Source organism: Ambystoma mexicanum, chromosome 14 (assembly GCF_040938575.1).
Source record: "Ambystoma mexicanum isolate Mex_15411 chromosome 14, UKY_AmexF1_1, whole genome shotgun sequence".
Lineage (NCBI taxonomy): Eukaryota > Metazoa > Chordata > Amphibia > Caudata > Ambystomatidae > Ambystoma > Ambystoma mexicanum.
This window is the reverse complement of record NC_090940.1, coordinates 664,633,822-664,661,067: the sequence shown is the minus strand read 5'-3', so window position 1 is coordinate 664,661,067 and position 27,246 is coordinate 664,633,822. Positions and strand designations below refer to the sequence as shown.

General features: G+C 48.1%; 1 protein-coding gene across 2 annotated transcripts in view; it reads left to right on the top strand.

Moving 5' to 3' along the window:
* The window catches only part of MTHFD1 (methylenetetrahydrofolate dehydrogenase, cyclohydrolase and formyltetrahydrofolate synthetase 1), a 517,055-nt gene that overhangs the window by 351,371 nt on the left and 138,438 nt on the right, over positions 1-27,246 (top strand). For both annotated transcript variants that reach the window (XM_069638218.1, XM_069638219.1), the window contains exons 19-22: positions 9,742-9,810; positions 10,412-10,523; positions 10,601-10,740; positions 11,988-12,029. In XM_069638218.1, the coding sequence (XP_069494319.1) occupies positions 9,742-9,810; positions 10,412-10,523; positions 10,601-10,740; positions 11,988-12,029 (363 nt within the window). The remainder of the gene's footprint in view (positions 1-9,741; positions 9,811-10,411; positions 10,524-10,600; positions 10,741-11,987; positions 12,030-27,246) is intronic.

Here is a 27,246-nt window from a genome sequence, read left to right as displayed (position 1 = left end):
AACATTCAATAGGAGAATGCCCAGATAAAGAAAATGTAAAATAGTACTTTATCTTCTGTGTCTGTAACTGATTTCAGGTTACAAGTCAGTCAATTAGTGTCTTCTGGCCGTAGCCCTTGATATCTGAAAGTGTGAAAGAGGAGTTTGTATCTCATATCTCATGTTTGTAGTGGCAGCGTATGGATCTTTACAGAGATGGGTGCCAATATCCCTCATAAACTGCAGCAAGTCAGCATAAGCTTGACCCATTCTTCACCTTTCTGTGGAAGTGCTTTTCAATCCCCCCTGCCCCCCAATAATGCATTGTGCATTTGACAGTAGAATTAAACACCATACGATTAACAAGTATTTCTGATGAATGAGCAAGCACAGTGATGTCTGGGGAATTTTTAATAGTAAGGGTTGCAAATGCTTTTCCAGAAACGGCTCGAGCAAAAAAAAAAACAGCCTGAACTGTTCATGTAAGAACCTCCCACAACAAACGTTTCAGAAAAAATAGGTTCCATATCTACAATTTTTACTCCCAATAGTCAACTAGTCACCAACAGTATACAAATTGGCATCTTGCTGGCTGAGCCCACATGAGATCATGTCATAAGACAATTGCAACAATAAGCCAGCCATATCCCTAACATTTTTCCATCATTGGCATTGTAAAACACACATGCGTTTACTGACCTTGTCCCGTGTCAGACTTGCTAAGCGTCTCTTATGCCATTCCATACTGACCCTTACCCCTTCCACCCCGCTTCGCACACTCACCTTCACCCTTGTTTAACACTTTCTTGTTTTTGCTTGTTCTGTTCATGTTGTGGCTAACCTGGAGTAGTGGTCGGACTCGAGGTTGACATTTTTAGATGCGTTTATTAAACTAAAAAGAAAATGCCTATCTTTCCCTACTACTAATAAGAATTTGCCTAACTACAAAACTAGGCTAAGGATGCTTCTCCATCAAAATCAAAAGTAGTCCTCAGTCCAAATCTATCTGGCCCCACTGCTATGGAAAAACATAGAAATATAAGCCAAAACAATAGCCTCGCAGCCAAGGGTATGTCCGGCCAATTGTCATTTGGAGATGGTTTTCAGTTGATAGAATAATATTTCAGAAAATAAGTGTTCTCAGCTCCCCTGTTTGCCTCTTCAGATAGACTTGTAAGTCTGTATATAAATCAAATGTTTCAAGTTCGTTACGTGGAGGAATGTTTCCCTTGTTCTATTACCACCACCTTGACCACTTTCTCTCTATTGTTTCTGTATCTCGAACAGGTTGAGTCCTCCAGGCTCCCTTCACCTTATGTTTGTACCAATGTCACTTATTTCTCGAGCACTCCCCAGCCCTCTGTGGCTTTCAAGTTTCCTAAACCTCTCTAGTTGTATATGTGCTTCCTTCTTTACTTTATTCCTGGTACCTTTTATGCCTTCGAACGTGCTCCAGCAGGATGGCGTCCTAGCAGGGATGTTGCTGTTTGCCCATCTCCACGTGGTCACTGGCACGTAAGCTTCAGCTTCCCTGTTTCTGCCCGATTCGCCAGTCTGCGTGGTCCATGCGTTCCAAGTGGAGGATTTTTCCCTTCAGCCTATCCTGGCCTCAGCATAGATTCCAGGTCCCAGACCAGCCACTGCTGCAGCGTGGTCCCGCCGACAGGTAGAGGGGAGGGGGGGTTCTCTGGCCCAGTCTTTCTTGGCGCTGTCATTCCGTCATCTCTGCCTTCTCTCTACGCTACCGTTGGCTGTGTAGTGTAACGCAGTTCCACCCCTCCAGGACGTCTGTACATCAGAGGCTTGCCTCTGCATAGGATTCTTCATCTTCCCTTCATGGTTCCTCCTCCCTTTATTCTCGCCACCTTACTTCAAAGGGGTGTGTTGCTTTTCATCAGTTGCTAAGTGTCAGGCAAAGTTTGAATGCAGTACCATCTGGGAACACTGCAAACAACTGACTACAGATATACGCAACCCAACCTTTGGTATAAGCTTCTACTACAGTTTTGGTAGCATGTTGAGGAGCCAGACTTATCTCAAGAGGGGAAATGTGAGCTGTAGTGGTGTTACACAAAGATTCACAGTTACAGGTATTCAAATAAACTTACACTCAAGGTTTCTTGCATAAACAATTATTTATCAGAAAGTTATAAAGCCTTCTTTAGAAGGGAGCAATAGAATAGTAACACACATGCACTTCAATACTGTACACTCTAGTTTCTGAATCTGACCAGACCCTTTTGGGATGGCTCACAGACACAACCTACACCCACAGGTGACTTCATTAACCAGGGTGACCGGGGACATTAATATCTTACTGTTGGTATTCAGAACACTCTTAAAAGTTGGTAAAAGGCAAAGGTTATTAGAACACAAGAGATCATCAATAGTCTTAAGCAGGGCAAAAACTTTCAGATCCTCTTAGAGTCATACAATTCAATAGGTTAAGCCAAAGTCAATGGGCAAAAGTCTTTTTTATAGGATGCAGCACGTCAGATAAGGAAATGGAAAAGTCTTTGCACAAGTTGTTGGGAGTCGTTGATTAAAAAGGAATCGTATGTAGGGCCACAAGCTGATTAGACTAGTGGGTTGCAGAAGTTAGAAGCACTTCCACAGTACGAGGTAAGTTCTCTTAGACTTGTTTTACAGTACCTTAGCAATGAAGAAAAGATGCAGCTGATGACTTCTGTTCCTGTGCAGCTCTGCAGGCCTCAATGTTCCTGGGCCTCAGTCGTGCGGACAAGAGGGATGACGTCGGGACTCCTGCAATGCACTGGGACTGGCAAAAACTGGCAACCGGCAACTTCACTTTCAGTGGCTGTTTCACATTTCAGCTCCTTGCGACCACTGCAAATAGCAACAATGCGGTTCATGGCTGTTGAGGTGGGCTTTCCTTGCTTCTGGGGTCCCGCACTCTGAGGGGGCTCAGACTCGGTCAGTCCTGCTTCTTGGGAGTCCTACGGTTTCCTACAGCAACTCTGTGGAAATTCAACCAGCTCCGAGATGGAGGTCCAGGTGGCTTACTTTGGAGTTGGTTGGTCCCACCAACTCAAAGGGAGAAGTCGTCCTTGCAGGGACTTCTGTCGATGCAAACTTGGCAATTCTGACCTGCAGCAGGGCTTCACCGGGCAAACCAACGGTCCAGGAGTTGCAGCAGCCGTCCTCTTCCAGCTCGTCTTGGGTTCTTTCGTTCCAGTCCAAAAGACTTGCCTTTTAAACAGTTTTCTCCCTTTCATTCCAGCCTAGCTGCCACTCACCCAGCAAGGTGGCTGTCCTTGCCGGACAGTCAGCAAGCCAATCATGCCAGAGTGCATTTGGGTCTCCTAGGAGACTAAGCACAGGGAGTTTCGGGCACCTCCCTCACTTCCTGCCCACCCCAGACACTAAGGCGCCAGAGGAGGTCTTCGGTCCTAAAGCCTGCCAAAGGCGTACGAACAAAGGGACCAAACCTGGTTTGGTGCGCAGAGGAAAACTCTAGAAGGACCTTTCCAAAAAAGAAATGGCGAAAAAAGACTGGGACCTGTTTAAACAAAGGGGCTTAAGGCGCCATCTTGAAAAACATGGCTCCCGCCATTTTTAGCTATTGGTGTTTGCGGTCGGGAAAAATCATGGTAGTTCGTTGTAAAACCACTGACACAGCCGTTTCGATAGGAAAGGGTAGCATTTGACTGCTACATGAGTTTCTAGACACAGGGGATGCTAGGTAACCCCTCCAGCACTCTAGTGTGAGATAGTGTTTGCTGGGTCTAGGAATTTAAAAAGACTGCAGGAGCAGTGGGCTAGCCCCGCAGCAGAGCCCATCCACTCAAAGGTAGGCGCCCTGCCTGTTTTTCAGCCCCTCTGCAAAAGAAAATCACCTTCACCAAAAGCGCATCAACTATTCCCATAATTGAACGTGAGCAGCACAATCTGTTTCAATTGCAGAAACGAGCAACAAAGCGCATTACGAGCATTTTATCGTACCTCCATTGGAACACACAAGGTTTTTCCTGATCCAACATGGCCGCCTACCTCCTCACTACTGCTACAACGACCACATAACCTGCAAGCGCGCTCTCATTGGCCCAATCCACCTTCTTAGGGCCAATCACACGCCGGCAGGTGAACGCTGGCCTCACCCTAAGGATCTTTTCCTGTCTGGAACCTGTCCGGAGGCGACCGAGGCCAGGGCCAGGGACCCTGCCCATACTCAACGAGTCTTTGCCTACCCGCTTATACTCTGGTAAGCCTGCAGCTCGCCCCCAACATCCCATGAAATCGCTGATTCATGTGATCTATTACCATAGAACCCTTGTGCAGCCGTTACACCACCCCTCTGCCTGTATTGTGCATGCCTCAACACCCACAGCAACCATCAATGTATGCTATGTCGTACCTCACACTGCCACTGACCCTAACTAATTTGTACCAATTACAACTACATACCTATTGCTGCCTGCCCAAATACCGATCCAGTTCACAGGCAGCGCAGCCTATATTTGTGCTTCACGTCTTCCGCTGCCATAACGGTGTGCTCCGCGCCTCACCTAGTGCTGCAGCAAGCCTGTTCCGCATTGCTTTCAATGTCTATGCTACGATAATGACTATTTGCTCCTCCTCCACACCTTACTATTAAGCCATAGTGGAACTCGCTAATTAGTCCATTACTGTCAGAATTCTTACAATGCCTTGATATTCCCTCAAATGCCTTTGAACACTTGTTACCTCATTTAGACAGTTCTACTCCAGTCCACTACCACATTGCCAATTGTTAGCGCATATGTTCTGATTCTGCCTAAACTTTCAATTCGTCAGGTATTGCATTCTTGTTTCACCAATTGTGCATACGTTTTTTTGAATCAGTCAGTACAATGCCATCCATACTCTGTATTTGCCAATAATTTACGAAATCAAATTAGCGCTGACATATGCTTCCCATACAGGCATAGCTAAGTATGTTAAGTGCATATTAAGTGAAATACTGCCTGGCCATAGTCTACATACAAGTCCTCACCGAAGGCCACGCTTGTCCCTTCTCCGAAATTAATCTCAGCAGCCCTAGTATTCATACTGTTGTCCTACGCGACCCATAGTCAACCTTAACCATCTGGACATGTCTGTATTTACCTAGCCCATATGTGCCTATCCATTGACCGTCACATTTAGCCCATATGTGCCCCGCCATCTGATAGTTGCACTTAGCCTACATGTGCAGTCGAGCTCCATATTAATATGTTCAATTACCCATGCCATATGCTACTTACTACATCTCTCCTGACCTAAAGGGACACAGTCTGCTGTATTTATATTAAGCACTTTGGGGTACACCACCTCTGCACCCACGATTTAGCGCTGCCCAAGTACAAGTGTATAATTCCCTAATCGTGATACACCATGAGCATCATAACACTTTGCCTTTGGTCTATCACCTACCCACTGCTCTTAACCTGCCTAACATCAGATATCAGTCTCCACCTCACTACTAAGAAGCTCCAACACAACCTATCCTGTTTAGCCACTTCCTTCTGAACCACCATGGAGCAAGCCAACCTCGCCAGTGGATCCAGGACTGGATCAACCAGTGAACCCCCAAGCAGACCTTGTAGCCCACCCACCAGAAATTCCAGACTCAGAGCAAGACTCGCGAGACTACATGAACCTTTGACTAGATCCCTCCCTGTCACCAACAAAAGAACCATTACTCAATAAGCTAGCATTGCTAATAGCAAAATTAAGACATCTTTAACCTCCTGTATCAAAACCAAACAAACTAAAATCACCACTGTAGCCCCTCTGCCCAAAGGCGGACTAATAAATGCCAGATCCCTAACAGCGCATGCCACTGACATTTGTGAACTTATACTGTCTAATATGTTGGACTTTCTCACCGTCAGAGACCTGGCTGCACGATGCAGCTGGTTGCCTATTATCTCTAGCAATCCCAGATGGCTTCACCATCCTGAGACGAGATGGAAACATGCGAGGTGGTGGCATTGCTATCATTGCCAAAATCGGCCTAAACATGAGAACTACCTCCACTCTAGACTCAAACTCTTGCGAGTGTGAGGTATCAAACGCCCACTTCACAACTCCCAAACCCTGACTACCGTATTTATAGGACCCCCGGCCCGGTGGGTACATTTGAAGAAGATATAAACTGTCTATCTACTAATCTCACAACCTCCACACAACTGCTCATTCTTGGAGACTTTAATCTAGGTTATAACGACCCATTAGACAAACATGCCTTCAACGTGGCTAACACCCTCACTGAATTAGGACTAACCCAAAAAATTGTGGAACCCACCCATAATGGAGGGAGAACTCTCGACTGGTTAGCAGACTATAACTGCTCCACCTCCATCTCCGCACAACTATGGACGGACTACTACTTGGTAACCTACAACTTATCCACCACTAGGCCACGCCCTCCTGCAGCCAATATGCCCCCCTCACGCCCTACCGGGAACAAAAAAAGTGTCACTAAGGATAAAGTAATTCCTGCTATTCTACCCATCCTAAACCAACTTGATGAACATCTAGACCCAGAGATGCTCGTTGAAGAGTACAACAAAATTATACGAACCACCCTTAACAACATAGCCCCTCTAAAACTTAGACCAAACAAACCTAAAGCCCACCTTAATAAATGGTTTACCCCTGAACTGAAAGATCTCCGTCAATTTAAAAGAAGCTGCAAATCCACTTGGAGACTTACCCCATCAGAAGACCATAAAAACAAACTCCTAGAAATATCCTCACATTCAAGAAGGAAATTATCCTGGCCAAACGCAATTCATATAATAAGTGCATCTCTACGGCCAATTCAATTATGAGGAAGTTGTTTTCTATCCTAAAGGAATTAATCGTCTACTCCCATTCGGATATATGCTCAAAAGACAAAGCCTGGTGCACGGGGATACAAGCATTGGCTAACAAAGTCACCATGCTCCCAAAGAAAAAAGCGGCTAAGGAAGCAGCACTTATCAACCGCCAATATCCAACGCCAACCCACCGTCTATGGAGCAAAATACAGCCATCCAATTCAGATTTGCAAAAACGTCTATCCGGGAGGTGGCGAAAGTCCTCTCTCTCAAGCCTTCCAACTGCCAAGGCGACTTGTGCCCCTTCACAACTTTTAAAAGATGCCGCTAGAGAACTCCCCCCCCCCCCCCCCCCCCTTCATAGCTAAACTCGTAAATGCCTCATTCACCTCAGGGACTGTGCAGTCCAACCTGAAACAATCATGGGTACTGCCGTTGCTAAAAAAAACCAATCCCTAGATCCCCTCATCCCCACTAACTACCGCCCCATTACTACAGTCCCCTTCCTATTAAAAATGCTGGACAAGATTGCATATGCCCAAATCCAAAAATTCCTAGAACACCACAAGCTCCTAGGAGCAAGACATTCTGGCTTCCGCCCACTCCATGGGACCGGGACCGCTCATCGATTTGAAAGCTCAAATTGATGAGCTAAGAGACCAAGGTCAAACAGCCCTCCTCTTACTCTTGGATCTCTCGGCAGCATTCGACCTTATAGATCCCAAAGACCTCTGTAACCACCTAAACTCTGCTGCACACTTCTCTAAAGAAGCCATAATATGGGTTGAATCTTTCCTCCGCGAAAGGACCATGAGGGTGTTCTCCCCATCAGATGCAGCATACCCGATCCCCATTTTGTGTGGCGTTCCCCGGGGCTCCTGTGTATCTCTGACACTATACAACATATTTATTAAGCCCCTTTCTGATGATCTGGACCTTTTTGGTATCACCTACACTAACTATGCAGATGATGGCCAGATCCTCCTCCCACTTTCAGGGGATTACAATAAGGATTTGGCCTTGGTAAATAGGGTGTGTCTCATCCAGGCATGGATGGCAACTTGCGGTCTATGCCTGAATGATGACAAAACAGGGTTAATCATTCTGGGCACACATTTTAATCCCACCAAAATAGGCCAGGATTACTCTGCCTTTGAGATCGACGGGAGTACTATTAAGGTGGCCAAGGAAGTGAAGACTCTTGGTTTTCATCTAGATGCCACCCGCTCCTTCAACAAACGGGTGAATTCACTGGCCTCAGCCACAGCTTAAACATGTAAGCTCATCAGAGCAGGTAAACATTTTATCTCAAATGACAATTGCACAATCTTAGCTAGAGCTCTCATTCTATCTAGACTCTATTACTGCAATGCTTTATATATTGGGGCCAACAAATACATCCTACATAGAATACAAATTCTACAAAATAATGCCTTGAGAGCAGCTCTTGGTATCTCCAGACGATCACAAATTTCTAAGATGAGGCGTAATAACTGGCTGTCGACCCAAGACGAAATCCTACTGAAAGTTGCCTCCCTCGCACACAACGCCCTGAACAATGCGGCTTCTCCCTATCTGATAGATTTGCATAAAGATCCTCCAGACCCTCAAGAATCTCCAATGCCAACACACTGATCATTCCAAGATTCAAATTGGCCAAGGCCGGAGGTGCCAGCTTCCCCGTCCGGGTAGCCCAAGTATGGAACTTTCTGCCCCACACTATACTTGAGGAGAAATCCTACCTTAAATTCAGATCCAATTACATCAACCACCTGAAGCAATTGATCAACTAGCCAGTGCACCCTTTCCCCCCACCACCCTGCTGATATATTACCTGTATAATATCCTGTATATAATTTACTGTATTACTGCTACAAACTGTATATTTTATTAGCATTATGTGTCATTTTGGAACTATGTAACCTAAGCCTCGCATATCCTGCCCCGGGTCTGGTGCGCATTATAAGTGAATAAAACAAACTAGTAAAGTCAATTTAAAAGACATCGCTATGTTACTGCACTGAGGGTGCTGTGTAACACACATGAAAAGATGCCTATGAAGGTATCTTAAAACTCCATAATGGAAGAACACAAGAGTAAAACGCACATCAAAATACATGAAAGAGTGGGGAAAAAAGGCTGTCTTTCCAGGTAAAAAAAAGTCCTCAAAATCCAGCAAAGTTGCTGGGGGTCTCTAAGGTGAAGGGAATTAGCACATGTATGAGCATTGTCCCCAACACCCGCAATAGGTCATTGCCAATTGTTGTCTTTGGAGCTTTTTTGTATCCTTAAAAGTAGCATATACTAGTGTTGGGGTTTACATGGTCTCCAGTCCTCTACACAGCAGAACGAGAAAGGCCAGCCAGCAGTATGCTGAGGCCCTAGATTCCCACTTACAAAAGCCTGATTCACTGCCCCTGCCTTAAGTGAGAGTTGTGGGGGTTGGGGCAGATTTCGATTGAAAATTAGTAAAGGCACCTGTGCCGTCCCTGTTCACAGCCATCCGAGATGCAAAGTAAGCACTGATCCCTGGAAGCACTAAGCTAGCAAAAGTAGATCTTTTCTTTCCGTTCCAAGAGCCAGATGAAATGGTGGTATAGTCAGCATTGTCAAACTTGTACTATATTGGTCCAGTAATTAAGGAGGCTCAGGTGTGGTATTAGAAACATGCACCACCTGAACCGACAATGCCTCTGAAGTGGTGGTGGTGAGAGTGATGCAGTGTAAACAGACCAATTGAAGCACATTGCATGATACTCCATCCCATACCTCCAGTATCAGCTGCTTACCTTATTGCTGTAGTTAAGCATGTATGATGATGTGGCCCAGGTTCCCAGCACACTGGACTGGTTTCTGTTTCCTGACCTGGAGCAGAGCAGGGATGTTGACCAGAAGATATTTCATTAGTGTCACTATGATGTTAAAATATTTCGTGTGTTTGACTTTGTTCTTTTTACAGGGTGTGAGTGGGGCTCTTTGTGTTCTCATGAAAGATGCTGTGAAGCCGAACCTCATGCAAACACTGGAGGTAAGTACTGACCCTCAGTTGTCCAGTAGCCTCCCAAACCTTTCCTTTTGGCTTAATTAACAAGGGAATAGATGCTGCGGGTTTGTAGATTAGACCTGATTTACCATACAGCGTTTCAGAAACCACACAATAAATAGGTTGTGACTAATGTACAAATGTCCACTCGCAGTCTCCCTTAAAGAACTGGAGTTAAAATAGAAGGCAATTCTAATATTCCTTCTTAACACTTTGAAGGTTGCCCTCCACAGGGGACACTGCCATAGCGGAAAACAGTGGCTGTTGCAGCTGGGGCGGGGTGGGTGGACAGACAAAGGTCAGTACCCTTCCCTCGCAATTTACGACATGCATACACAACCTTAGAGCAAAGTGGGACCATTTTCTTTTCATATGCACATGTAACTTGTAAGGGCAGTCAAAGGTTCTAGTGTATTGCTTAAGGCTGCAGCACATAGCCAGAGCAATGATTTAGGCTCTGCGTGTTTCTACAGTGCTGGTGTGTCGCATTGGACACTGCTCTCCCAAAACAAATATTTATATTGAGGAAAGGAACATGTTTTTATATTCAGGAAAACAATGCTAAATTCGAAATGTTGTTCCACAGGGAAATCCAGTGTTCGTCCATGCTGGTCCCTTTGCTAACATTGCACACGGCAACTCGTCCATCTTGGCAGACAAAATAGCACTGAAGCTTGTTGGACCTGAGGGATTTGTTGGTGAGTTTCTTTACAAGCTTTTTCCTAAGAGATGGATATTCGGGCAAACTCATATTGACCAACTCTTTTGCTTACAGTTACTGAATCTGGATTTGGTGCAGATATTGGGATGGAGAAATTTTTTGACATCAAATGTAGATATTCTGGTCTTCGTCCTCATGTGGTGGTCCTAGTTGCCACAGTTCGAGCACTCAAGATGCACGGCGGAGGGCCTACGGTATGTTTCAATTATCTGCTGTCTAGTGTAAAGAGGTTTTTGTCAAAATTAACTGTTGAACCTTCTAAAAGTTTACAGGATAGAAGGGCTCCGTTTGGTCTATCAATAAATGAATGATGTACGACCAATGAGTGAAGCTCATTTGCTTCACTCTTATTGGAGGATGTAGATTTGAAAGGAAATATTGTTTTTGCTTAGGAGTTAGAGTAGAAGAGGAGTTGAAGTTCTGTGGTCTGGGTCAGTTTTATTGTGGAATGTGCCGGAGAACAGAAACACCCCGGTTGAAGGGTCTTCACCGGGTGTCCCTGAAGACTTGGTGTAACTTTAAACTGCCATATTATCCAAATGCACTAACGATATTGAAAGATGTTGGAGCTATCAGATGGAACTATACCTTAAGAAGCCAATATATTTTCATTATTAAAACCTCAATTATAAAAAAAAGAGTCCTAAGCTTCCATTGTGTTTTTCAGAAGTAGTCATTTTTGGGAATTCTATGCCTACTCTTCAACTCCTATATTCAAGTTTTTACCTGAAGATTGGAAATGTGTATTCTGTCTAGCATCACATAGAGCTGTTCTGGTTTATTTATAGCATGTGAGCACTGCACATTGATAACCTTGTTTTTAATGCTGTGTGTGTGTGTGTGTGTGTGTGTGTGTGTGTGTGTGTGTGTGTGTGTGTATTATATAATATCAGTGGCATGCATTGAAAGTTAAATATTCTTTTGCTAGGTTAGTAATATCAAAATAAAATACTCTACATGCCAAGTAATTTTCAGTAACTAGGAATGTATTCACTTAGTTTGGCAGTGAATAATCGCAAATCTATCTGGGTGAAGTGAGGAAACTTGGAGGTGCTGCACCATTGGATCAAATGCATTGTCTTTCTTTGCTACGGTGTAGAAGGAAGGGCTAGGATCTGAAGGTCACCGGAGCATGGGCCCAAACCGGTTTACATGAAATACTTGATACAAGAAAGGAAGCGGTCAAATTCGGCAAACCATAAAATTAATGTAATAATTTGGGTCTACGTCATAAGAAGCCACTGTTTGCACATCCGTATCATGATAGGTCTGGTTTGCCTTCTACAGCACATTTTGGGCTGGAGTGGGTCTCGTGTTTTATTCCCCGTTATATTGGAATGTATTTATTTTTCCGGAAATATAGTCTTTTCATAAAAATTATTTTGCACATAAAATGTGGGAGTTGGTAGTGACAATGGTGCCCTATGATTTTCTTTTTCAGGTTACAGCCGGCGTCCCCTTGCCTAAGGAATATACAGAAGAGGTAAGCCTGTTGTGTGTCCTGGTTTCTCCAAAAGATATCAGTCAGGCTCACTCCCTTTTCACTGACATAATAAGCTCCAGTGGTGAGTAACTTATTCTCAAATCACTGACCTTGCACACACAATAACCACTGCTCACTCATTTTAACAAATGCCACCTCTTGTACTTCCTGGAATATCACTTATCCCCATAACTGTCCACACAAACTCAACCCTCCTGCTTTGTCAAATAGGCATTTTCCATCCACCCAAGCAGACCTCTGGTTAAGTTTTACGGGCATGGTCGGCAGGCCGATGGACTAGGAGCACAGTAGTAACTATCGTGAGTAACATTTTAGTATTGCTGTGTTCTGTCCACTTTCCTTCATACTCGTAGGTGTCTGAAGTAATAATGGTATAGAGTGAGACCTACCTCGAGGTCAATAGTCTATTCTGGTCAGACCACCACCGCCTCCTAACAGGCCGACTGGTCAGTCAACTAAAACCGACTTCTGATATGACATGAGTCTAAGCACCTGACACTGTGTGACCCTCGGACAAGAGATTGAGCCAAAATGGCATTACATTGGCTGCGCCTCAAGCACACAACCAAATGGGCCCAGAAAATAAAGCAGATGACTATTACTCAGCCAATATAACCAATTTAAACATCCTTGAAAATTCCTGCCCCTTCAATACTCGAGATCCAGCTAGCAATACATTCGGCCAACCAATGTGACACATATATGGCATACATTACTTACAGTACTCATGTGTCTGATGCTTATATCTCTTAGAAGAACAAGTTACTTCTTGCCTGGTAACGTTCTTTCAACGGGATGTTCCTCCGACGTATTCCTTATCTTTGATCATACGTTTCCAGCTTGCTGGCCTCGGAAATTTTTTCTGTAGTGGGCGCTGCGCGTCGACGTCCCTTGACGGCCACCGTATCGGCGCCAACGTCACCATGCCCATAAATAGACACGCACTGCGTCCGTTGCTCAGTTCCGTTTTGTAGTATAAGAAAAGACATGCCTGAATCGGTTAGTAACCTTGAAGGAGTGACAGCTGCAACCACAAGGGAAGTTATTACTGCGGGGATGGATGGGAGGGGCGATAAGGGATACGTCAGAGGAACATCCCGTCGAAAGAACGTTACCAGGTAAGAAGTAACTTGTTCTTCGAAGGGATTGTGTCCTCCGACGTATTTCTTATCTTTGATAGACTCCCATAGCAGTGGTATGTAATTGGAGGAGGGAGTGAAAGTCCCTTTAGGGATGGACCGAGTGTTATACGGCCTTGCCAAATTTGGTCTCTTGAGCAGTGGAGGAATCCAGATTGTAAAATTTTGTGAATGTATGTGCGGACGACCATGTGGCAGCCGCACATATGTCCCGCACTGGTACCCCTCTCTGGAGAGCCGAAGAAGCTGTGATACCCCTGGTTGAATGAGCCCTGGGGTTTTGGGGTGGCTCTTTCCCTGCTAGTCTATAACATTCCAGGATGGCCAAGATAATCCACCTGGAGATGGTTTGTTTTGTTATGGGTAGTCTCAACTTGTGACCTGAGTATCCTACAAACAGTTGGTCTGCTTGCCTGATCCTAGCCATTCTGCTGATGTAAAAGCTGAGAGCTCGCCTAGGGACCAGCCTGTGTAACCTTTCCTCCTCTTTCCCCGGATGAGGAGGAGGGTAGAATGAAGGCAAGGTAATTTTCTAAGTAATATGGAATTCAGAAACCACCTTTGGGAGAAAATTAGGCTTCACCTGAAGGAAAACCTTGTCCTTGTGGAAGATTGTATGTGGGGGTTTACAGGAGAGAGAGCTTGTAGCTCACTCACCCTCCTAGCAGATGTTAGTGATACCAGTAGGACAGTTTTAAGTGTGAGAAATCTCAATGCGCAAGAGTGAAGTGGCTCGAATGGAGTGCCCATTAAGAAGTTTAAGACTAAATTTAAGTCCCATAATGGAACCTGGAATGGCTTTGGAGGGTAAACATTAGTTAGACCCTTGAGAAATTGTACCACTAGAGGAATTTTGAAATACGATGGTTCCTCCGCAGTGCGCTTGAAGATGGAAAGCGCTGTGAGATAGACCTTTACAGTGCCAACTTGAAGGCCTGAATTTGCCAAGTAGAGTAGAAACGATAACACTGTTGGTGTACCACATGAAAAAGGGTCGATGTTCTCTTCTCTACACCACCTGCAAAACTTGTTCCAACGGCAGCGGTATAAAGACTTTGTTGCTGGTCTTCTGGTCAAAAGCAACACCTCAATGACGTCATCAGGGAGGTCCCAATCCTTGTACCTCAACCTTTCAGAAGCCAAGCGTGAAGGTTGAGGGTTCTGGTGTCTGGATGGAGAACCTGACCTCCCTTCTGCGAGAGAAGATTCTCTTTGAGTGGAAGACGGATTGGAGGGCAGATGGACATATCTAGAAGGTCCGGGTACCACGATCTCCTGGCCCAGTCCGGGGCAATTAGGATCATGGTTTTCCGGAATCTTCTCAACCTCCTGATCATTTGAGGAATAACAGGGACTGGAGGAAACGCGTAGAGGAGTGGAAACTCCCAGTCCACTACGAACGCGTCTCCTAGAGCTCCTCTCGGGGGAAATTCCCTTGAACAGAACAGATCGCACTTCCTGTTGGTGCTTGTGGCGAACAGATCCACCTGGGGGGTTCCCCAAAGGGCGAAGATCTCTTGAAGGACTTCCTGAGCTAGCTCCCACTCGTGGGAGACTGTGCTCTGCCTGCTCAGAGCGTCCGCTGTCCAATTCTTCTCTCCGGCTAGGTGGACTGCCGATAGAGAGATTCCTTCCCGAATTGCCCAAAACCAGAGCAGCATTGCCTCTCTGCACAGTGGCAGTGATCCTACGCCTCCTTTTGTTGAGGTAGTGCATGGCCACCATGTTGTCCGTCATTATCAGGACATTTCTCCACTGTACTGATGGCAGGAAAGCTTTCAGCGCTAGTCTGATCGCTCTCAGCTCTAATAGGTTGATATGTAGTCTGGACTCCGATGGAGACCAACGACCGCTGATGGTCAAGTCGTTGGCATGGGCTCCCCACCCTGTGAGCGAGGCGTCTGTGACTACTGTTATCTCCGGCCATGGTTGCCAAAACAGTTCTCCTTTCAAGATGTTCTCTAAATAGGCCCACCATTGAAGGTCGTGGGCTACCTTGTCCGGAATCCAGAGGAGGTCTGACATTCTCCCTGAGAATTGTGACCACTGACATCTCAGTGCCCACTGAAGAGATCTCATTCTCAGGCGAGCCTCTGGCACAAGGAAGATGTAGGATGCCATGAGGCCTAGCAACCTCAAAAAGTCAAAAGCTGGGAGACGCTGGGCATTTTGAAACTTGGTGACCATCTGTAGAATATCTTGAGCCCTGACCTCTGGAGGTGAGGCTTTTCCCAGGGAAGTGTCCAGGACCGCTCCAATGAACTGCAGTCTCTTAGATGGTATCATCTGTGACTTCTTTAAATTGAGGAAGAAGCCCAGTCTGTGAAGGAAGAGGCAGACATAATCTAGCTGGGTCCGGGCCTGTTCCGAAGATACGGCCCTGATCATCCAATCGTCCAGGTAGGGATAGACGTGGATCCCTTCCCTCCTTAGACTTGCCGCCACTACCGACATCCGCTTGGTGAAGACCCTCGGGGCGGAGGTCAGGCCAAATGGCAGAACTCGAAATTGATAATGAGAGTTGCCAATTGCGAACCTCAGGTATTTCCTGTACTTGAGATGGATTGGCACATGGAAATAAGCTATAATCCTGGAGCTGGAGGACCTGAAGGATCTGAGAGAGAGTTTCCATCTTGAACTTGTCATTCCTCAGGAACTTGTTCAATTCTCCTAAGTCCAGGATGGGTCTCAGTCCTCCGTCCTTCTTTGGTATGAGAAAGTAGGGGGAGTACCAGCCCTTGTTCCTGTCCGCTACAGGTACCGGTTCTATGGCACCTTTCTCTAGCAGGTCCATAATTTCCTGCAAGAGGAGCGGATCTGGTACTATTAGGGAGCTGTTCCCCGGTGGATGACTCTGAGGGATGTGTAGAAAGGGTAGGCAGTAACCTTGGGCAACTGTCTCCAATGCCCAAGCATCTGACGTTATAGCCTGCCATTCCGTCAGATGGTGAGTTAACCTGCCCCCTACAGGTGTCTTGTGTGCGAAGGCCTCAGAGTGGTTTGGGGGCGGCTGATGCAGATGCCGAGGGTAAAGAGGCACCTGCTGCTGCTGCGGTCTTAGTACCTTTGACCCGTCCACCTCGGGTGGATCTTCTTTGGCCTCTTTGAGCCGGCTGTCCTCTGCCTTTTCCGAATGCGGAATAATAACGAAAGGACTTTCCTCTCCCAGAGGTTCATGAGGAGCGAAAAGGAGTTTGGCGGATAGCGACTCCTAAGGATTTTGCTGCTGCTTTAGAAGTCTAACTTTTCCAGACTGTCATCCGCCTTTTTCCCGAATAATGAAGAGCCGTCAAAGGGCATATTCAAAAGTCTGGCCTGTACATCAGGGGCAAAGCCCGACTTTCGCAACCACGCATGCCTGCGGATTGTTGTACTTGCCGCCATGGCCCTGCTGATACTGTCAGCGGAATCGATGCCTGTTTGAAGTGATTCGCACATGGCATCTTTGCCATCTTGAATGATGTTAAGGAAGGGCTTCCTTCTCCTCTCCATCGGGTATGCAGTCAGCCGCTGATGAAGCACACTCCCATAATGTGTGACTGAACCTGGCGAGCGTACAGGTGGCGTTGATGGACTTCAACGCCATACTGCAGGCAGAGAAGACTTTCTTTGCCATAGAGTCATACCTCTTGTCATCCCTATCCTGTGGGACAGTAGGGTAAGCAGTCCTACTGCTGGATGAAGTTGCCGCTTGAACCACCATGCTCTCTGGGGTCGGGTGTCGCGACAGGTATTCAGGGTCAGCAGCGGCTACCCTATACTTTGTCGACAGACTTTTATTGACTGCTGGGATGACTTCGGGAGTTTCCCAATTGGATGCAATTTTTCTTTGTAGGGCTGCATGGAAGGGGACCACCGGGTCCTCCTGTAGGCCTTTGTCCAATATATCCGTTAGATCATCCTGTTGGAAAACAGGTGAAGGCGCAGACCAACCCATAAACTCAATTATTCTTGCCATCAGGGTTCTATATGGTGTTTCGTCATGTTCCCCTGGGTCTGGCTTTACAAATTCCACTTCTGGGGAAGTGTCAAGTCCACTTGCCTCATGAAGTGAGTCCTGTAGTTCGTTCAGACTTCTTTCTTCAGAGGTGAAATCCTCTGCAGCAGGCAGTGTGGATCTCTGTAAACCAAAAGTTTCTTGGTCAGAGTCTTCTCTTTCTTCATAAATTGAAGAAAGACCAGGGTATTCTGATCTCTGAAATGGAGTAAAGCCCATCTCTAGGGCTGAAGGAGCCAAACTCGTCATTATTGGACGCGAAAATGTCGAAGTAGTCGACGCCGATGTAACCGGCTTCGAAGGCGCTGAAAAAGGCATTGAAGAAACTGGAAGGGGTCTCGAAGAACTCGAGAGGATCGGGATCCTACTCGAGGGCATTGACGACGGTCTCGGCATCGTGCCGGAGGCCCTTGAAAACACTTTTGGCTGTGGAGCCTTGGTCCTCTCATCGGCGTCGACGATGGCGTCGAGTCGATCGACCGATGCGTCGAGGAACCCTTCGACAACGGCGTTGATGGCGCTGACCCGTGCATCGAAGGAATCTTTGGCATCAAAGGAACCCTCGACGACGGCGTCAAAGACGGTGCCTTCTTACCCGATGGCTCATGGCGCTCTCGGGTGGAATGTTTCGCCGGGTGCTGCGACTCGCGGCGTTTTTGATTTTTTTGGGTTTTTCACCCTGGGTATCACCTTCAGCTGTCTTGGAGGGGGTCGAGGCCGCGTTCTCGAAGACGCTTAACATTTTCTTTCTGAATTCCTCCCACTCAGCTTGAGAACTGTTTGGTGGGACAGGAAACTTTCTGGGGACACCGAAGTCGCCGAGGAATGGGACCTTCGGCGTCTCTTTTTTTGAGTGTCTAGATCTCGACGAATGGTGGGAGCTGCTTCGAGATCTAGAATGGGAGTGTTTTCGACGGCGAGGAGACGAATGCCTCGACTCAGCCGACGAACCGTTCGAGGTGAATTTGGCTGACTTACCTCTCTCGAGCTTCCCCTTTCGCTCTTTCAGGGCTTTCGCCGTCATGGACATGCAGTCCTCACACTCCGAACAATGGTGCTCGGACCCCAAGCACCATAAACAGACCGTGTGGATCCGTTATTGACACTTTATTACCGCAGTCTCGACATTTCTTGAAGCAGATCGCGGCGTCGTCGGTTCTGATGAAGAAGCCATCGAGAACGATAAGGAATATTCGTCGAAATAGATTTAGATAAACCTGACTGAACTGAGCAACGACGTTCCTAGGCCCCACGAAACGCAGAAAAACGGAACTGAGCAACGGACGCAAGGCGTGTCTATTTATGGGCATGGTGACGTTGGCGCCGATACGGTGGCCGTCGAGGGACATCGGCTCGGCGGACGTCGACGCGCAGCGCCCTCTACAGAAAAAATTTCCGAGGCCAGCAAGCTGGAAACGTATTATCAAAGATCAGGAATACGTCAGAGGACACAATCCCTTCGAATAACATGCTTTGCATAGGCTGACATCCAGTGGCAGGTGTGTAGTAATGCATGAGTTTTTTCGAAGCTTGAAAAGGAACTTCGGATTGGCGTGTTTTTAATACTATCTCTAGTGTGACATGTCCAACAGGAGGGTGGGCGCTTGTGAATCTCAGTAAATGCATATACGAGAAATAAGATTAAATTAAGAAAATGCATGCCTTATGAGGCTTGTGGATCTGCTTAGAATCTCATGCTTTGCATAGACTAGCAAGCAGTACCTGAAGAAGGTGGTGGTGTTGGAAGGTACAGCGGTAAACAGATGTTTTAACACTGCAGACCCACCTGTACATCATTCCTTTAATCTTCATCTAAGCAGTAATTCTGTGTGAAGGTGTGAATTGAACTCCAAGTAGCTGCTTTGCAAATGGCATCTAAAGGTACATTTTTTTTTTTTTGTATTTTATTGGTTTTTATCAAACCTTTAAAATTGGTTACAACATATAAACAAACAACAACAAATGACACACACAATTTCCAGACCTTCTCGTCCAGACCCACTTTATCATTTGCATCAGACCAAATGTCTTACATTTGGCCTTCATCTATCTCCAGCTTAATCCATCATTAAACAATGTTCAATTATCGCTAACGGCCTTGTTAGAGGGAGTATCCGTTTTAAGTCGGTTCCCTGAAACACATGCTCCCACCACTCGTCTGCACAAAGGGAGGGATGATTTAAGCTCCAAATGATCCTGGCGTCAATCGATCTGAGTGATAACTCATATCTTATACACGCTGTTGTAAGTCCCTTCGGGAGCGCCAAGCCTTTAGACCAAAAGCAATTCTCTAAGGACGCCCAAAACTCATGAGGACAGCCTAAGGCATTTTCAGCCCGTATGTCAAAACAGGAATTACTTTTTGTTGGTAAAATGCCAGTAATGGTTTTAGTGAAAATTTACCAAATTTCTTTTGCATGATTAAAGCCTGGCTCGCAAGTTTGCACCTCCTTTTTGTTTCGGTGGTCCAAGGGGCGTCATTAATACACTAATTTATTGTCATTCCCAAATATTTAACGCTTTGGGATATCTGAACTGTTTCTTGACCCAGGGTCCATTTCAGCTTTTTACTTCTGCTCCGAATTCCACAGCACAAGTTTTTTAAGACCAGAATTTCACATTTTGTAGTGTTGATTGATAGCTGGTTGGATGTCACATATTGTTGTACAGCATTTAGTTTTCTTTGCAGCCTAATGGGCGTTGCATCCATCACGATCAAATAATCTGCATAGAGCAGCCAACTTAGAGGAGAATTAATTATCTTTGGCTGAAATGATTTTACTGCCTCTATTGAATATCCGATATGAATAGGCTAAATATTGCAGCAGCCAAAGGGCATCCCTGTTCTCCAGCATGGGGTCTGGCATGGATTCACATGCTCATGAATATTCCCCGTCGTCAGGCTGGGAATCCTCGGTAAAGAAAAAACCAGTATCAGTTTCGTCTCTGATCTGTCTTTCGTAGTAATAACCAATCACTGGTCTCTGCGTCATACTGACCACAGCCAATGACTGCCCTCTACCTAAGCACCGCCTCTGGCAGCCATCTTCAGATTTTTACCGCACGTTCATGTGTTGGGATCCTCGTGCTATTGCTCTTGAGCGTTAGTGCTATTTTTTCACGTTTTTTCTCAAAAACTTCGTTTTTTCGGTCAAAAGAGCCTCAAGCTCCACCGACTCTCCATCCGATCAACGGGGAACCGTGTCGGATTCGTCTGCGCCCCTCAAGGGTGAAGATTTCGTCGAGCTACGCTTTTGGAGGACTCCAGAAGTTTCTCAGGCCCGGACATGGCTCAGGAGAAGGGAAGCTCGACGCCCGGAAAGCTGTTCAGGATCTGCCCTGGATGCCAGCTGCAGAACGTCTTTAAGGAGGACGAACACTCCTTTTGTCTCTGCTTACATGAGGACAAGACGCACGTGGAGAAGGACTGTGCGTTTTGCGGCAATATGTCGGAGCGGACCATGAAGGACCGCCATCAACGTCTCGCCAACTGGCTGGAAGGGAAGAGCCCGTCAGGCGAGAAGAAGAGGAAGAAATCCGAGCGGTCTTCTAAGACCTTTGAGGACGCCCCGGCGACGGGGGTCCAACACAAGGCCAAGCACCGCGAGTCCGCTGGCACCGGGAGCGCCGAACGGTCGGGCTCTACGGGCGCCAGGCAGGGCGCACTCCCCGGCACCTTCAGCCACGAGCCAACGCTCTGGTTCGGGTAAGAGGAAGGGCGAGCACCCGGCGAAGCTCCTGGAGAGGCCCCGGTCGAGCTCGAAGGCCCCATCGGAGGGAGAGCGAGGCAGTGTCCCCCCCCCCCTCAAGGATAAGGCGGTGAGCGCACCTAAGGTGGTGAAGGCCTTAATCCATCCGGCCAAGCCCTCTATCGATACTGTCGCGGCGGCCCTGGCTCAGCCTGTGGAGGCTACACCAGTGGTGGCGACCTCGGGGGCTCAGAGTCTCCCTGCCACCTCGGAGGGAGTCCTCTTTTGTGCCCATCGATAGGACCCCCGTGAAATCCCCGGTGGGGAAGAAAAAGGGGGGGCAGGGCGTCGTCGTAGATTCGGCCTCAACCTCAGAGGAAGAGCTGATTGAGGTCTTAAGCCACGGCCTTGGCGTGGAAGAAGACCGGCCCGTCGGGATGGATCCCGACGCAGGTGACGACATCGTCGAAGGTGCTGACGGGGCCCCTGATCGCCCGTCGGATTCCCCTCTGCCAGCGCCGCAAGACAACTCGGCGGCCATTTTGTTGGCTATACAGTCCTTATGTTCAGAGATAAGGACGAGACTACCGTTGCCGACGGAGGGACCTCTCCCGTCGGGGGATCCTGAACCGGGACCTTCTGGTGCTCCCCGCCCAAGAAAAGAAGGATTCACCCTCCACCTCCTTTTCAGCCGTCGCGCCCCGTCCAGCCCTCCTCCCCGTCCACCCGAGGGGATGATACGGGGACTGACACGGCAGCGACGGGTACGGACGACTAGGTATACGACGAGGATCTACCGTCGTCACCTCCCACCAGGGCTTCTCCGCCCGACGAGATTGGATCGTTCCACTCCATGATCGCCAGGGCATCCGAGCTTTTCCAACTCTGCCCTGAGGAGAAGAAAAAGGAAGGATTCCTTTATCAACGGCGCGAGGCCAAGAGGAAAGACGGTCCTCGCGGTGCCTCTACTGGACGACATTTGGGATGAGGGCCTCGCCCTCCTCAAGAACCCTTCCACGACGCCAGCTAGAAGAGACCGGTACGAGAAGAAGTACCGGGTCCCGGACGCGGCCCCCCTGTGCCTCCGGGCGCAGCCTACCCCGGACTCCGTCGCACCCCGGTGGGAGGCCGGCTGGCGAGCTTCGTCAGCGTGTGGGAGTCCATCTCCACCGACCGTTGGGTGCTGGACGCCTTAGCCCGGGGCCACGCGCTCGAGTTTCAAAGAAGGTGCCCGCGCGTCCCCCCCGTGGCCAGGAAAGAGCTTCACGTCCCTCAGCTTCTCCTGGAGGTAAAGGCGATGCTCAGGAAGGGCGCCATCGAACTCGTCCCAGAGGCTTCGGGGCTCCGGAGTTTACTCGAGATACTTCCTCGTGAAGAAGAAGACGGGAGGATGGCGCCCCATCCTAGACCTGCGACGTCTGAACAAGTTCATCAAGGCGCAGAAGTTCCGGATGGTCACCCTCCAGCACGTCCTGGGGCAGCTGGAGGAAGGAGACTTCCTGTCGTCGTTGGATTTGGAGGATGCCTACTTCCATATTCCCATCCTAAAGGGGCACCGAAAATTCCTCAGGTTTATGGTCCAAGGGCGTCACTACCAGTTCAAAGCCCTCCCCTTCGGACTACGGTCGGCACCCAGGGTATTCACCAAGTGCCTTGCACCGGTGGCGGCACAGCTGCGCAGCGAAGGGATCCACGTCTACCCCTACCTGGACGACTGGCTCATCCGAGCCAAGACGAGGGAGCTCGCCGTGGATCACACGGCAAGGACCGTCCAACTTCTCACGGACCTGGGATTCTCCGTGAACTACGCCAAGTCCCACCTGGTACCCGCGCAAAACGCACTGTTTCTGGGAGCGAAGCTAGACAGTGTCCCTTCTGGCCTCCCTGTCGGAGGAAAGGACCAGGTCCATCCTGGGCAAAGTACAGCGGATGTTGGTTTCCGACGCGGCCAAGGTGAGGTCCATCAAGTCCCTCCTCGGAATGATGTCTTCTTGCATCTACCTCATTCCCATGTGCAGGCTCCGGATGCGCCCGTTGCAGGAGTTCCTGGACGCGCGCTGGATCCAAACGACGGGTGGCTTCGAGGAGAGGATCACACTCGACGAGAGTTTCCGCCGAGCGGTCCGGTGGTGGGGCAACCGCGCGCATCTGACGGCGGGCATGGACTTCCAGACCCCAGACCTCCAGGAGACAGTGACCACGGATGCCTCCCTGGAAGGGTGGGGAGCGCACACCGAAAATCTGCACGCGAGAGGCCTTTGGCTCCCGACGGAGAAGTCCCTCCATATCAACGTCCTGGAGCTCCGTGCAGTGTTCTGGGCCCTCGGGTCTTTCCTTCCGTCCCTCAAGGGCAAGGTGGTGAGGATCTTCACCGACAACACCACCACCATGTTTTACATCAGGAAACAGGGCGGAACCAGGTCTCCAGCGCTGTCCAAGGAGGCGCAGGACCTGTGGCATTGGGCCGTCGCCCAAAGGATGTTTCTGGTGCCGTTTCATCTGGCAGGGATAAAGAACACCATCGCCGACTCACTCAGCAGGGAGCTGCGCTCGTGCCACGAGTGGGAACTATGGCAGGATCTAGTGGATCGCCTCTTCCGATGGTGGGGCACACCCCAGATCGACCTGTTCGCAACGGCGACGAACTCCAAGTGCCGGAGGTTCGCCAGCAGGTTTCCCCAAGCGAGGAGCATGGGCGATGCTTTCTCGTTCCCCTGGGAGGGCCTGTTCCTCTACGCGTTCCCTCCTTTGCCACTGCTAATCCGGCTCGTCAACCAGCTCAAGAGGTCACGGTGCAGGATGATCCTCGTCGCACCTGCGTGGCCGAGGCAGATATGGTTCCCGGACCTTCTGGACTTGTCAGCGTCCCCGCCAATCAAGCTGCCGGTGGACGCGGATCTACTCTCCAGGGAAGGAGGCGCCATCCTCCATCACGACCCGAAATCGCTGAACTTGCAGGCCTGGCTCCTGCAGCGCTAGAGTTTGGAGGATACGACATACCGGCCGACTGCAGAGAGGTTCTTGCAAAGGCCAGGGCGTCCTCGACTCTTAAATGCTACGGACACAAATGGAAGAGGTTCTCTGTCTGGTGCCACGCACAGAAGATTAACCCTCTACGGATTACGGCTCCCCAGGTACTGCCGTACCTGCTGGCCAAGGCTGGACTGGCACACGCGTCCATCAAGATTCATCTTGCTGCGATCTCCCGATACACCAGAACCACGGGCCGGACGTCCTTGTGGTCTCATCGTCTGGTGAAAGAGTTCATGAAGGGACTGTTCAGATCGTTCCCGCCGGTGAAGGCGCAGGCCCCGGCGTGGGAGCTCAACGTGGTGCTGACCAAGCTCATGGGACCTCCGTTCGAGCCTCTGCACTCGGCCCCGTTGAAGTTTCTGTCGTGGAAAACAGCGTTTCTTGTGGCCATCACCTCCGCACGACGGGTGGGAGAGATCCAGGCCCTTTCCTGCAAGGCCCCGTACTTGACTTTTCACGAAACGAGGGTAGTGCTCAGGACGCACCCCTCCTTCATGCCCAAGGTACCGTCGGACTTCCATCTCAACGAACCCTTGGTGTTGCCTGTGTTCTTCCCGTCGCCTTCGTCGCCGGCTGAGAGGACTTTGCACTCGCTGGATGTGGCTAGAGCGCTGAAGTTCTACGTGGACCGCACGAAGTGTTTTCGGAAGACGTCACAACTCTTTGTGAACTTTGGACCTGTCAATCAGGGGAAGGCTCTATCGAAGGCTTCCATTTCCAGATGGCTCTCCGGCTGTATCATGTACTGTCATCGGTTGGCAAACCGACCGCTGCCTGGCCGTCCGAGAGCCCATTCCACCAGAGCGATCGCAGCTACCACGGCGTTCCTTGCTGGTGTGCCCCTGCTGGACATATGCAGGGCTGCTACGTGGAGGTCGACGCACACCTTCACGAAATTCTACTGCGTCGATCGGGATTCCAGGGAGGAGTCCAGGGTCGGCCAAGCAGTGCTGCGCAACCTGTTCGCCTGAGGTGAGCCTGGTGAGGAGGTAAGATGCTTAATGTTGAGTTTGATGTACTGCTTAATGTTGAGCCTTTGCCACCTCCCGTGGTTGTGCATGTGTACTGCTATGTATTCTTTATTCATGAGCATGTGAATCCATGCCAGACCCCATGCTGGAGAAGGAACAAGTTACTTACCTGTAACTGTTGTTCTCCAGCATGGGTCTGGCATGGATTCACATGCGAACCCTCCCGCCTACCCCTCTGCGGCTCTTCACTTGGTCATACTGCCACTTCACGTGCTTCCAAATCTGAAGATGGCTGCCAGAGGCGGTGCTTAGGTAGAGGGCAGTCATTGGCTGTGGTCAGTATGACGCAGAGACTAGTGATTGGTTATTACTACGAAAGACAGATCAGAAACGAAACTGATACTGGTTTTTTCTTTACCGAGGATTCCCAGCCTGACGACGGGGAATATTCATGAGCATGTGAATCCATGCCAGACCCATGCTGGAGAACAACAGTTACAGCTAAGTAACTTGTTCCTTTTACACCTTTAAAAGTGTTGATTGGACCGAACAGGGCTACTATCAGCACCAATCTAATTTTAATTAAAGTTTCAGTATGGAGTTCTCTCATCGCAGCTATTAAGTCGACCGGACATCCCCACTTTCGCATTTTAGCCCACAAAATTGACCTGTCGATGGTATCAAACGCATAGGAGAAATCAATAAAGGCTAAATAAACCTTTGTACTTTTTTTATTGCCTCCATTTTAATCATATTGAACAGAAATAGGTTTAGTGAACAGCCTACCTGTTTTACAAACCCGGACTGTCTTTTGTCCACATGGTTAGATTTTACTGCCCTGTCTACCAGTTTTTGTTGGAGCATTGTGGCGTAGATCTTACCTTGGATGTCCAACAAAGTAACTGGGCGGTAATTTTTGGGGCTTGCTCTAGCTCCTGTTTTAAAAACAGGCCCGATCGCAGCTGAATTCCAGGATTTTGGTGTTTGATAATTCATATTAATCCTCCTGAATAAGGTCACAGATAAATCAGCCCATAGCGCCGGGTGCTGTTTAATGGTAGTTTGTGAGGCCATCTGGACCAGGGGCTCTTGAACTTGATGCCTTCTTAATTATGGCCACAATATCTTCTTTCAGAAAGGTCAGTGTCCACGGTTTAGAAGATTCTGCCACATGATCGCGTGGTGTCATTTGTTTTGTACAGATCTTCAAAATGAGCAATCCAATCAGTTTCAGACACCATGCACGTTTGAAGCGCACTTTGAGGGGCTTGGGTATTGTTAATAAGTCTCCAGAAGTCCTTCGTATTTTATCTTTTAATACCGTTAACATTTGTTCCGCGACATTCTGTAACATGACATGCTTATGTGATTTTATCCAGTTTTTGTAACTTTGCATTGCGGTCTTTATTCCTTGTTTTCGCGCCTCATCATCTAGGGCTTGAGTTCGTCTGATTGCGCTACGCATCTGGCGCTTGTGTTTTAAGATCTCCAGGTCAAAGCAGTGTGAACGTACAAAGTTAATTTGTTTTGACCCTCCGTTCTTGATTTTAAATTGCATCAATATCTGTTCGTATTCAAGATTCGCATTCAGCTGACAGTATTGATTTGTCAATAGAGCCACTTCATGCTCATCCAGTGACAACCGCACTCTGTTTGATTTCACCAAAACTCTGTGAAGCCACATTGAACTTGGTGCCTTCCTTCCAAATTTAAATTCCATTGTCAGCATGTCATGGTAGCTATCCTGTTTCTTATGATCTTCAAGGAATTTATTCGAGGATGCAAGGCTTCGGTCACAAATATACAGTCTATTATAGAAACCAAAATCCGCCCGATGCCATGTTGGGGCTGGCGGCATATCATGTGTTTCCGTTAAGCATTTGTAAATTTCGGAAGTTCATTTCATCTGTCCATGTTTGAGCGAGCCTCATTTTTTCATCTTCCAGCGGTTTGAACAAGTCCATATTTAGGTCGCCACAAATAATTATATTAGACCATCCTGAGACTTCCAACAGATGGTTGAGTATTTCCAATACCTGATCCATGAACTCAAATTTACCAGCTCTTTTATGGTTCCAATAAACATTTAATATTTATCTGGTCAATGCACTTCCCTTGTGGGTCCATCATTTTTATAGAAGTCTCTTGGATAAATGGTGAATGATTGAGTTTGATATCCAACCTGAGGAGCTTCTGGCCATAGTTATTAGGCAAGCCATCGGACACCCTTTTCATGATTTTAAAGCTGGGTTTGACTATCTCAACCTCTGCCTCTAACGGCACATTATTTAGCCAGGTTTCCTGCAAACATGCTATGTCTAGGCCATCCAGCCAATTCGAATTGAACAAGTGTGTAAATCCTTGTGT